Below are 13,574 nucleotides of genomic sequence, written 5' to 3' on the forward strand. Positions count from 1 at the left end.
TAGGAAAGAGGATTACCAAAAAGAAAGGTGTCTGTGGATCTCTGCGATTGGCTGTAGTAGGCTGACGTCAGCATCTGGGTCAAACATTTGTTGGTTCATTTATTTGCAAAGTGAATTATTAAGCAATGAAGACTAAGGAGTTTACTAATTACAACATTTAAGCTGAGGGTGGCTAACATTGGGAAAGTGTGATAAAAAGTCTCAGTGTATTGTTTATGATGTTGTATGTCCCCATAATGAATGCATTGTTGTCTAGAGCAGTCCTTATTGAACATTAAGATTTGGTCAGAAAAGTACGGAAGAGGATTAGGGCCACAGTTTTTTGGGAGATCTCACCAGAAGTGGGTTTTTTTGTTCTAACTTTAAAGCCAGAATTGTAAAGTCTGAATAAAAAAATCGTTACACAGTTTTTAAGAAAACATGCCTGTGAATCAATAGTGTTATGGTTTCATTAAAGTACCAAAGTTAAATCAATATTGTCATAACATGCCAACTCTTTCTTTCTCTCCAACACATCAACTGAGGATTGGGGAACACTATTGGTAGAATGTAATGAAGAACAATTGCGGAAATTGGTGCCGCCATGTTGGTAAAAAACGCAGAAAACGGGCCAAAAGGGGGTAATTTCAATGATGCAGTGCTCTCTACCCTGCCAAAAACCCATTAACAAAATCTATCTAATTCCAGCAGCATGCTATCAGCTGCTCCACATGATACAAAACTGGTCTGGTTTACATGTTAACAATATTATATTGTTCAAACGTTGTATGAATTGAGATCATGAAAGGTGGTATATGAGTGTAACATTGCTTCAGAACATCAAAATAAACTTAAATTAAACCCAAGACAACTTGCTAGAAAAATGAAAATGAGAAATATATTTCAATTTAGTGTCAATTTCAGGCATCAATGTCGATTCAATACTTCTGTCTGATGATATTTCACTGTTGATTTAAATCCAATTATGCTATCCGGGTGATAGAAAACCAGGATCCTAAAATAATATAAAATGTACGACCACAGTTATTTGTATAAGTTTAATAACAATCAGAAAAGTAAGAACACAATATACAAGCAAGTAATTAAGACATTTTGTTCCACTAATTAAGTGCGCCACTTGAGTTTTCCCAGCCATAACAAACATGAGAAATCGTTAAGAATGCAGGTGAGTCCTTCAATAAAGGAAGCATTGAGGAAGAAACAGGATGTGGTGGTAAACAATTAGCCACAGCTGCCTTCCTGGCTGTGAAAGGTCAACTCATCTCGGTGTGCAGACTGGAAGACAGACCACTGTGCTTTGAACACGGCTCCGAATCCTTCAGGGATCATTCTTTTTAATGAGAGGAGAAACAGTTTGGTTTCATTCACTAAGAGCACATTGTTGAGTGTCGGCGTTTAAAAAACAGCAAGGAACTCAGCTGCAGGACTTCTTTTTTGCTCTAAATGGATGTTCAAATAGAGACGCTTCCACTCAAGTGCTTACACAGAAAAGTTTGTTACTAGGCTACCATCCCTACAGGCAGTTTCAGAACAACGTCAATGCAACACATCAGTATCATGTAAAAATAAAAACCATGGGCAAAATGAGACAGGTTCAACCAGTTTGTGCCATCTGAAATGGAAAGCATTTTTCATTAGCTTCTCATTCATCTGAAAATAATTCTTTTTTGCGGTGGAAGAAGGAAAAATACGAATTTAAAAAACACATTTTAAACCGAGCAAAGGGGTCGGGCCACATCCAAAAGGTCATGAATTAAACTTGGGATGTTGTGATTGAAATAATGATACAGTAAAGAAGACAAAGGTTACGCCGTACGTGAAATATTTGGATAAATTGAGCTTCTTTTTGAAAATAAATGAGTGTTTCTGAGGGGAAATGTCCCTTTGTTGGAACCAAATCCCAAATCCCTGGCCCAAATCAGACACCGATTGTTCACGAGGTGGCATAAGCCAAACATGATTTGAACCACTGGTCTTACACCTTAAACAATGCATGTTCTTTAATAAGCTAGTAGTATTTTTTATTTAAATACAGCTGAAAGTAACTACATCAGAGTGGAAGATAGGTGGAATATGTCCCCCTGAAATGTATTGAAAAGTAAGTATAAAGTAGTAGTAGTCAAGTTTATGTAACACATAACTGAACTGAAGTTAAGTAATTTGATGAATACTTTCCATTACTGTAAGTGGTTTGGAAAGCAAAGACTGTTGCTGATTTATCTGATTAATGGTGTTTGGATAATATCATTTGGCAATACTTTCAATAGATTCATTTTAATCAGATATGTTGTAAAATATTTGTGCTACTGTCGTCATAAATTATATTTGGATTTTACAACAGGACAACTTCCCAACAAATGTAAATGTTATCAAAATACAAGCTAATTTTAGCAAAAAGATTTACGAAAATATCACAGCAGAGATTTTTGGTGAGTGGAGAAATAAATAAATAGGGGAAGCGGGATCTTGCTGTATTGTTTTGGCATCAACACCTTCAATTTGCTGGTTTGTAGCTTTGCAAATCTTGTGAAACATCAATTATCATCATGGGTAACCGGCTGGTTCGCAGAGAAAATGTCCTCTCATTCTGCAGACCTCAAGGATGGAAAGAGTGAATGTGCGCATAAATAGATTTCCAGGGTATTGTTGATGATCAGGCCCAAGGGAAGTGCACTTTTTTTCTATATGAGAAATAATAATGCAGGGGTGATCATGCTTCATAAGGTACATCAGCAGCTGCAGAAGTGCACACAAAAACACACACACACACACACAAATCTAATGGACACATGAGTGGTTTCTGGAAAGCGGGAACTACAGCGTGTCATCCACTCTCAGGATAAAGCCCCTCACACAAAAACCTCACTAATGAAACGAACAGGACAGCGCAATAAGCCTGAGACAAACATCTTTTAGCAGATCTGTATTACTCAGGGAACAGAGAGCGAGAGGGAGAATGAGAATGTCACATTATATGTCAAATTATCTTGTACATTTTGTATGATATTAACTGAAAGGGATATCTCTTTTGCCAGTGGGTTCACTCTGTGGAAAGAGGAGGCTGTGAATGAGAGAAATATCAATCAAACCCATAAGTAATGAATCTAGGCAGGAGACAGGACATGATGAATAATTACCGTCTTTCAACCTGAGTTCATTATTTCCAAAGCTATGGAGAAGAACCATTATGTCATTTACACATTCATTTGAATGCATAAAAGCCACTTCATATAATGTCAATGACACTTGGGAACAACCTTTCAAATGATCAGGAAAGATAGAATACTTTAATTTTCCCAGAGATCTATGAAAACCAGATAAAGCCATTCTAAAATATTATTTGGCACCCATCATGTTCATATTTTCCAACATTAATAAAAGAACAACACATAAGACGTACAAAACAACAACCAATAATTGACCACTGCTATGACCTGTTATTTCTTAATGTCCTTACAACATATTTAAAAACAACACAGTCTCTGGTGATTTATTATACACCGAGCACTGAAGTTTTCAGAGAAAGTGACTTTATCCACTTTCTTTCATTGGACTGCCATCTTGTGGTCAAAATAAACAATGCAAACTACAAGACATTTTAAACAGTGAATAAAGTACCTTAATTCCAGGGTAATGTGGCAGCAACATCAATTATCCAGTTTTATTTCCCACTCCTCAGTATCAGCTCTTAACGGTTGCCATGTTATGAAATATCCCTCTAAATTGACATTTGAATGGTATTAAAGCCGTAAAATGTATTAGAATGGATGAAAAATACATCCAACAATCAATCACTTAATTTAAATAATGTATCACTTTAAAAAAAAACAAGACCCATGTACCACACTACCCATGGAAGTGACTGTGCGCAGTTACCTGCTAATTTACCTCTTCTGCAAACAACCCAGGGAGCCAGAAGACCATCGAAAATGATGGTCATTTAACCACTGATTTCACTTATGTATCGTTCCGCTGGTACTAGAATTAAACGTTTGACCAATAAAACTCCTCTTGACAAAACTATTCATCAATTTAGTCACTTCTTTATATATGAATTAGGCAATCAAACATCATGACGGTGTATTCATTCATAGAGGAAAATATATAAGGAAACTATGATGCACAATACGCGGAGGGATATCACACATCTTTGCTAGGCGCCGCAAACCCTCTACAGCAGTGTGAGCGCGGCGGATACCCAGCGACGGTTTCCTGTCTGTGGCGCTGGGTGAGTGCAACATTTTCGCTTTTTCGTGTGAAATGTGACCAAATAGTAGGTGTTTTCCATAGCCTATTGTGAACGGATAACTTTTAAACCAGGTTTTGTCTGAGAAAATGTGCTTTCTCCCTTTGGTTTGAGTTTATTCCCTCCTTTAAGTTGGAGAGCAACGGGCGCTTTCTTTCTTTGGGAAAGCTAGCTTGTTAGCTCGCGGTTGCTAGCGTGTTCTGCAGATTAATATAAAATGTGCATGTGTTGGCTTCATTGAGTGGATGCATTAAGGTGTTACGCCTCTTAATAATAGAGTAGTTTCTACTTTGCACCTTAAAACTGTTTTTAATTCACAAATACGATCGGGGGATACAAAAGTCGTGCTAACTGATGCTTGTGATGATGTCATCAATGTGCGCCCGTTAAGAGGCATGTTTGTGGATTTGTTACATGATGTGTTTTGCTTGTCAAACTCTTTATATATAGTCTATAGTCAAACTCTGACATTTTCACGACACAAATTCGATTTTTGCCGACATTTTCAGCATAAATCATGTTTAGATTGAGTTAAAGTCAACTTTATTGGCAACTTGTGTGTGTGTGTGTGTGTGTGTGTGTGTGTGTGTGTGTGTGTTACAAACAGGGATCGAAATGTCGTATCTCATCGTTCCAAATAATAAAAACACATACATATAGATACACACCTGAACACCCATATACGAGTATGCTTCTATAATATACAAACATACATACTCATACATATATAAAGTCACATATCTATATGTATTTAACTTGGTGAGATTGTATATTGTCGTGTACATTCAATTGTATACAATATTTTCGTTATATTGGGTATTATTTAGATTATAGACTTTATTGATATATGTCCTTTCTATTGTGAATTTGTTGATACTAGCTGCTTTTTATTATATATATATATTACACACACACTTGCCCCATGTTCCTTTTATTGTATTATATTTGTATCTTATTGCATCTTATACATATCAGGGGTAGACATTAAGGGTCAGTGGGATTGTATTATCACTGGCCCCACCACCCACCATTGTAACCTCTGGCATTCGTCCAAAAACAATCGACTAATAATGAAGAAAATTAACACATTTGTTGCAATAGTAATTTATGCACTAACTACATTACTACTTGTACTACAACATTTGAATCATCAGTTATTCCTCATTTTCCTCAATTGTTCATATTTGGTTTATTAAAATAATGATATTGTGGTCATTGTTAAAAAATGTCTGCTATTATTATTTGTATAATGCGCTTTCTGCCTTCCTGTCATTAGGAGTTAGAAATGTAATGGCTCTAGATTAGATTAGAACCTTCATTATCCTAAACTGCTGGGACATTTCGCCAATACCTTTATATTGTCTACTCTTCACTTACGTGTCAGCATAGGTCGGCATTGATGTACAGAGCCGACAGAAGACCTTGTTTATATTGGCATCATATTGAGAGGTGCAGCCAGTGACGCATCCTAAAACCAGGAAGTAAGCTGCTGGTTCCCTCGACAAAAAGCAATGGGATTTCTCCACAGGGTTTTGGAAAATAGCTGGAAATAAGGTCTGTGGAAAACAAACCTGTTTGATAAATGCACGTTTTGTTTAGCCGGATAATCTCCACATGTCTACCCTACTTTTATAATTTTCGAATCATAAATCTAATCGATAGATTATAAAAGGGTTTTAGGACGCGTCACTGCAGCCAACTCGATCAAGCTGGCTGAAACTTTCTCTCCCTCTTCTTCTCATGCTCCCTGTCACTCTCCTTTAACTCCTCCGGTGACTTTCTTTTATTTGAAGATTGTTTTTTGCCCGGCGCTTGGCCGGTTACCGCTGGTATTAAAAACATTTGGCGAATGGTTAGGTGGCGCGATAGTCTGTAGTGAAGGAGCGCGCTCGCGCTCACGGGAGCCTGCTCCCGCTGCGCTCCGCAGCAAACAGCTGTTTGCTTTTCCCAACAACAACGACAACCGACTCACGGAACGCTATGTTGTAGCGTTGATAAACGAAACAATTTAACTAAATTGCTAGTCAAAATACCAATACCACAGGAAACATTTTTTTTAAACAATATTTTTAGTGGCCCGAGCGGGCAAGTGGAAAGTACGTTATGCTGGCCCGGGGTGTCTAAATAGTGCTTCCGGGCCAGCGGGCCATTTAATGTCGAGCCCTGCATATTTTTATGTATAAGTGCAATACTTCGGAATACAACGCTGCTGTGACAATAATTTCCCAGTTTAGGATAAATAAAGTATCTATCTATCTATCTATCGAGACATACATATATATATATATATATATATATACAGATACACACATTAGTCAAGATTCAAGGCTTTTATCGTCATGTGTACATAGCTACAGTGTAGATATGACAGTGACATTCTTAGGTCACAGGCTCCTCCAACAGAGCAACACAGATAATAGTGCAAGTAAATCAAATAGAATATAGTAGAAACAGTGCAGAATAGTCTTTATTCAGGGGGTCCACGGGTCTTAACAAGTATTAAAAGTTGATGAATCAATTTAGCGAAAATGAAGGCTATTAAAAAGTCTATTAAACGGCATTTTCCAAGGTATTACATTTTGTAGCTTGTTTTCAATAAGTATATAAATGGTCCAAAGAGGTTGTATTCTACAGTCTGCCTGAATGTAATCATTGCGTAGGTGTGTAGTGTGATTCTGTGTAGTTTATTGATGGCATCCCGTTGGGTTTGACGTCATCTGAACAGGACATCGCACGCTCACGGCTTGATAGCGCGAAGGCCCGTTTACGCCGGTTGCTAAACAACATCGTTATGGGGAAATGCAAGTTTGCGTCCAAATGGTTGGAAGATAAGGAGGAAGGACAATCAATACTGTATATAGTCTATGTGAGGTAAAGTGTGTCGCCAAGGTAACCGGTTAGAACTCCAAGTGGCGATGAGGTCTTAAAATGTGTGGAAAGGGTCTTAAAAAAGGTCTTAAAAGGTTTTACATCTGACTTCAGGATTCCTGCATATACCCTGATATACAGTAATTGGAATATTGATATATATAAGTTACAACCAGATGAATGTTATGGATGTTCTTTCAAAAGTTCAGGTGTTTAAGCGTCTAATGGCCTGTGGGATGAAACTGGCCATATAAATAAATCCAATTTAATAAAACGGCTCTCTTTCCCCCACAGTGTACATGTTATCTCTCTGAGATCAGTGCAGACTGCTGTCTGCCCCCCCCCCCATCCCCCGCTGCAGCCATGTCGGTCCCGTCGGCCACCATGGCCTTCGTGCCGGCCCCCAGCCCCACGGTGGTAGACCAGACCACCCTGATGAAGAAGTACCTGCAGTTTGTGGCAGCACTCACAGACGCCAACACACGTGAGTTCATAGACCCTGAACTGGATTTGTGTACTTGATGGCTAAAATATTATTCATTTACTGACATCATCTATCTGTCTTTAATCACATTTAATGTATAAGTGCTATAATATAGCATTCAAAACTGTGTGCTTTATCTGTAGTGATTTAAAGCCAGTTAAAGGTATTCTTTTTATTGTTTTTGTTAATTAACAAGTGATTTGTATTCATTAAAGCGTAACAACATTTTATTTTACAATTGTAATAGTTACAGTTGGAGCTCATGAAAGGATGGATGCAGTATTTTTTTATATTTAAAGGAAAACATTTTAATACAAATTTCTTATACATACTTAATTTAATGTACCTTTTGAATTATGTTGAAGTTGTTGAGGCTCTTGTGCTCAGCTGGGGCGATGTGATGAGAGCGATGTTCTTTAGTCCAGTCAAAGGTATCTGAATGTGAGAGCGCTTGTGTGGGTGAGTGTGAGTGTGACGTACCTTTTGAACAACCTGGATGCTGTAAGCCAAACTGATAAGATCTGAGCGTCCCTGCTGAGCACGAGGAGACGGCCGTGAACATTTCAAATGCATCTTTTATTAAGTTTGATTGATGTCGACATTTTGTCCTTCAACTTCCAGCCGATGAAACGAAGCTGAAGATGATGCAGGAGGTCAGCGAGAACTTTGAGGTAAGTTTGATGGATGTTTTGTCTCTTTTGATGTGTTGGGATAGATTTGAAGAAGTCTATTCAAGTGTAATTCTCTAGGGATGTGTTTGACCTTGGACAATACAGTAAGTGTTTCATGCCGCGGAAAAAGTCCTGCAGCAACAAAGAAAAGTATTTGATGACATTTTGCACATTGCACGAGTTGCTACATGATGTAACATGTCCTGGACTTTTCATTTCAGAATGTGACATCGTCTCCTCAGTACTCCACCTTCTTGGAGCACATCATCCCCCGCTTCCTCACGTTTCTGCAGGATGGAGAGGTGCAATTCCTCCAAGAAAAACCTACACAGGTGAAGCTTCAGACAAGAGTTGGGCAGAAGTACTGATTTGGTTAAATGTCGAAACATCACTGCAGGGATTGACTGCTTGCTGTGATTATACTGTCAAACACCCTCTGAGTTAACTAGTTATTTGATCATATTATTATGGTGTAATCTTTGGATGGTCTGCTTTAAAATATTATCCTTTTTTTTCCAGCAATTGCGGAAGCTCGTGCTGGAAATAATCCATCGAATTCCTACAAATGAACACCTGCGACCGCACACTAAAAACATCTTGTCTGTGATGTTCCGCTTCCTGGAGGTATGAGTCCTGTTCATAGACAGAACATTTTACATTGTTTTGCATAATTCATTCATCGTTATTATTCAATTGTTTTTACTGCTTATAGTTGATCTGCCATACTTCCTTAAAGCTAATCAGATTCCGACTCTCAGTAAATGCACTTAAATTGGTGGAAAACGTATGTTAACTACTACCCAACATTTCCCACCTACCAGTTAATGTTAAGGTAATACTTATTTTGAGCTTTTTCCAAACAATTACAACAGCCACGGTTCCTACGGTCACTAAAAACCAAGTCATGGAAATTCAAAATGCAAATTCCAGGCCCTGGAAAAGTTATGGAAAACAATATATTTCCCAAAGTTTGGGAAAAGTCATGGAAATGTAACTAAAGTTGCATCAAATATAATTTATATTTTATTTAATCGCCGAAATAGTAATACTGTAATGATAATACACACTGTATCGTATAATAATGAAACGTAAAATGGCATTTAACTGTCGAGGTATTTTGCTGGTGAGAGTTTTACAATCACGCCCTCTAGTCGACAGTGGCTTTAGCGCGTAGAAGCTAGTAAGCCTACTATTGGATTTGTTTTAGATAGGCAGTAGAAACAACATGTTTCATATGCAGACCTTATTTTCCAGCTTACCATGTTAAAATAAAAATGTTTCAGTGGTACCGCTGAGAAAGAGTACTTTTTTTGATTTTGGAAAACGAGGTAAAGGTCATGGAGAAGTCATTGAAAATCATTGGTGAAAAGTGTATGCACCCTGGACAACTAGGGTTCATTGCTATGGCTCAAGTAAGGTAGATAAGAAAGTTGTTGATAATAATATTTGATGATTTCACTCTGATGGTATAAGAAATGTTTTACAGTTATTCTAAAGATACAGCAGGTTTTATTTGGCTATCTCACACTCATGCTGTTTTCTTTTCACAGATTGAGAGTGAGGAGAATGTGCTGATATGCCTCCGCATCATCATTGAGCTGCACAAACAGTTCCGCCCTCCGATTTCCCAGGAGGTGAGAATCTCAGCTTTATTGCCACCCCAAAAAATACATGGCTGTCCTCAAATAGTGTCTCTGTTTTGTCCCTGTACTGAACTGGTGATTTGTTTATGGTATAAAGAAATTGTCAATATTTCTCTGATGCCAGAAAAGTCAATATCAATGATTGGTTTCCTCTCATTCATTATGAAAAGTAAGAGAGACATTGAACACTTTCTTGAAGCCTTGGATTCACACGTTTCCCATAATCCTCTCTTCTCAGATTCATCACTTTCTGGACTTTGTGAAGCAGATCTACAAAGAGCTTCCCAAAGTCGTTGTAAGTACACCCTTCTTTGCAGGTTTCAGTAAACAAGTGGAGGACTTTGTCTCTTCTCTTGCTTGCCACTTGTGTCTTTTTGTTTCCTTTAACCACTGTTTCTCTCTGCTCCTCTCAGACCAGGTACTTTGAGAACCCGCAGGTGATCGCAGAGAACACGGTCCCCTCCCCAGAAATGGTCGGGATGATCACGTCTGTGTTAGTCAAGACGGCACCTGAGAGGGAAGACAGCGAAACACGAACAGTAAGTTTATATTTCCACTTGTCCTACTGTCTCTAACCACAGGATGGTAGTACTGCACCACCAGAAACCCATTTGTCCAACAGTTGGCACATAATTAACAAGATGAACCACAAACTTGCATTTTTACTAACCCTAAAATAGTAATTAAAGTTGAACTGGTATACCAATTATTTCTTTAATTGCACATGCACTTTTTGTCAGGTTAACATGATGCATTAACTGTTTTTGTTACTATGACATTGTTTTCCTTCTAATAAATGTTGGACTAAATGTTACGTAGGCTGTACTGAAAACATAATGTGGATCTAACGTATGTGGAGTGTAGAAAATCTGTGACACATTGTTGGGGAAAATGTACACAAACTGACAAGGATTCAAGCCTGCAGCCCTTTGCTCAGAAATAGTATAACTCTTCTTTAAAACTTGAATTTGTTTACCTCTTTTTAACTGTGTACAATGGCATTCCTGTATTTATTTTAGAGTTTAGAAGCAAGTGGCATTTCTGTCTTTTCTCATTGTGTTTCTCTCCTTGTTTCTGCCTCCAGCACACCATCATCCCCCGGGGGTCTCTGTCCCTCAAAGTTCTGGCTGAGCTGCCTATCATCGTGGTGCTAATGTATCAGGTAAGGGACATTAAAAACTCTCTTAAGTATAACCATAAAACATTTTTTTTGAATGCATTTCTTCAGTTGTAACCATGAAGTACAGTTGGGGTTCATGTAAAGATGAATGCAGCTTTTCCTTTAAAGGTCACCTGTCATGCTATTTGTAGGCAATAGCATAGGTCTCAGATATATATAAAAAAACATGTCAATGAAGTGTTTTGCTCAAAATACCAAACAGATCACCCATTCTAGCCACGCCTCATATCCCTCTATTTCACTTCCTGTTTCAAAAGTGCTGATTTTATGTATAAAGCTTTAAAATAAAAATTGATACATAAAAAAAAGGAGGGGTCTGAGCTCATGCGGGACCCGGCAGCTACTGTCTAAACTAAATGCTGCCGTGATGAAATGCCATATCATGGATTATCAAGGATTCTCTCTGAAACAGTTTGGAGCTCAAAGGCTTTCTCTCTTGCCGGTTATACCACAAGGTGAGTTCCTTTTTACTTCCTGCTTCTTCACACACATGCTCTCCAGTACAGGTTAGCTCTGAGTGTTAGCGATGCTAATGTAAACACCGACCATATTACGTCCAAAACAGTCGGGCATTGTTTCTGATAGCAACGTTTCTGATTGGGCCGTGGGTCCGCATTTCAGATATTACGTCATATCGGACGCAAATCTGGATCAGCTCCGTTGTTCCCCGATTTTAGAGATTTGGGTACGGAGGAAAAGAGAGAGGATTTTATTTTCTGACGCTGCGTGAGTTCCCCGACACACCGGGGACACATCTTTATGTATGAAATACATCAAAAAGTGCATTTTGCATGATAGGTCCCCTTTAAAAATGAAAAAGTTAAAATAGTATTTTTGGGAATTTGAATATTTAATTCAATACAATTTTCTTATACATAATTCATTTAATGTACCTTTTTAATTATGTTGAACTTGTGCTCAGCTGGGGCACTGTGATGAGAGCGATGTTCTTTAGTCCAGTCAAAGGTACGTGAATGTGAGAGCGCTTGTTTGGGTAAGTATGTGTAAATGTGAGTGTGAGTGTGACGTACCTTTTGAACAACCTGGATGCTGTAAGCCAAACTGATAAGATCTGAGCGTCCCTGCTGAGCACGAGGAGACGGCCGTGAACGTTTAAAATGCATCTTTTCATTTCTTCAGTTGTAACCATGTATTAAAACGAGACTGTGTTTCTCCTCAGCTTTATAAACTGAACATTCACAATGTGGTGTCGGAGTTCGTGCCCCTCATCATGAACACCATCATGCTGCAGGTGTCTCCGCAGGCCAGGTGAGATTATTCTCAGTGTCTTGGATGCGTTTGAAAGAAAAATACTGTAGAACAACTTTAAATGTCACTTTACAGCCATCAAAAAAGGTTAAATAGAACACATTTGATTCCTCTTCATCTTCCTCTCTGGTACTAAGTTTCTTGGTGCTTTTGCCTTTCCACTTAGCCTGACAAAGCCTGAGTTAAAATCCATTTTGGGGAATTAAAAAGTGTCGGAATTGGCTTAGCAGGAGGTAAGAGCTCTCGGGGTAGCAGGACTGGAGTTTTAAGCGTTCGCATCACGACAGAAATGCAGTTAATTTAACAACTCCTCAGGCAGGTATAGAGAGACAGTTCTCCTGATGTGTAGTACAAGCTGTGACGCAAACAAACAAATCACCCATCCAGAACCACGTCCCACATGTGACCTGCTCTATCGAAATCAGTCGCATTGACCCGAAGACACATTTTGAGTTGTATACACTACTGGAAAGAGGAGATTCCTAGCTTTCTAATGATATCAGGATTGTTGTTGTTCTCCAAATATTAAGCGAAATATGTCACTTTATATAATGACTTTCACCGAGTCATCATTTTGAGAAAAAGGCCTTCAAAGTTTTCTCTTCTCTGGAATCCATCGATCTGATTGGTTATTAGCAAATGATCAAAATAGTACGGAGGGAAGATATTTTCGTTTGGATTACTGGTCTAGGGGGAAGCTGTGTGTGTGTGTGTGTGTGTGTGTGTGTGTGTGTGTGTGTGTGTGTGTGTGTGTGTGTGTGTGTGTGTGTGTGTGTGTGTGTGTGTGTGTGTGTGTGTGTGTGTGTGTGTGTGTGTGTGTGTGTGTGTGTGTGTGTGTGTGTGTGTGTGTGTGTGTGTGTGTGTGTGTGTGTGTGTGTGTGTGTGTGTGTGTGTGTGTGTGTGTGTGTGTGTGTGTGTGTGTGTGTGTGTGTGTGTGTGTGTGTGTGTGTGTGTGTGTGTGTGTGTGTGTGTGTGTGTGTGTGTGTGTGTGTGTGTGTGTGTGTGTGTGTGTGTGTGTGTGTGTGTGTGTGTGTGTGTGTGTGTGTGTGTGTGTGTGTGTGTGTGTGTGTGTGTGTAATTTTGCGTGTATTGCGTTTGTTTCCTGGGGAAAACACTCACGAGAAACACCGGCTGTTGTTTTGCCTGCTGTGACGTCAAGTTACTCCGTTCTCCGCTTGTAATTATGCCGTTACAAGCTTCAAAGCTGTATTTA

General features: G+C 38.7%; 1 protein-coding gene across 4 annotated transcripts in view; it reads left to right on the forward strand.

Moving 5' to 3' along the window:
* The first annotated feature begins 7,408 nt into the window (after window positions 1–7,408).
* The window catches only part of trrap (transformation/transcription domain-associated protein), a 119,026-nt gene continuing 112,860 nt past the window's right edge, over window positions 7,409–13,574 (forward strand). For all 4 annotated transcript variants that reach the window (XM_034214292.1, XM_034214293.1, XM_034214295.1 and 1 more), the window contains exons 1-9: window positions 7,409–7,598; window positions 8,220–8,269; window positions 8,491–8,601; window positions 8,789–8,893; window positions 9,820–9,903; window positions 10,151–10,207; window positions 10,326–10,451; window positions 10,997–11,074; window positions 12,273–12,361. In XM_034214292.1, the coding sequence (XP_034070183.1) occupies window positions 7,478–7,598; window positions 8,220–8,269; window positions 8,491–8,601; window positions 8,789–8,893; window positions 9,820–9,903; window positions 10,151–10,207; window positions 10,326–10,451; window positions 10,997–11,074; window positions 12,273–12,361 (821 nt within the window). In that variant the 5' untranslated portion in view covers window positions 7,409–7,477. The remainder of the gene's footprint in view (window positions 7,599–8,219; window positions 8,270–8,490; window positions 8,602–8,788; window positions 8,894–9,819; window positions 9,904–10,150; window positions 10,208–10,325; window positions 10,452–10,996; window positions 11,075–12,272; window positions 12,362–13,574) is intronic.

Source organism: Gymnodraco acuticeps, unplaced genomic scaffold (assembly GCF_902827175.1).
Source record: "Gymnodraco acuticeps unplaced genomic scaffold, fGymAcu1.1, whole genome shotgun sequence".
Classification (NCBI taxonomy): domain Eukaryota; kingdom Metazoa; phylum Chordata; class Actinopteri; order Perciformes; family Bathydraconidae; genus Gymnodraco; species Gymnodraco acuticeps.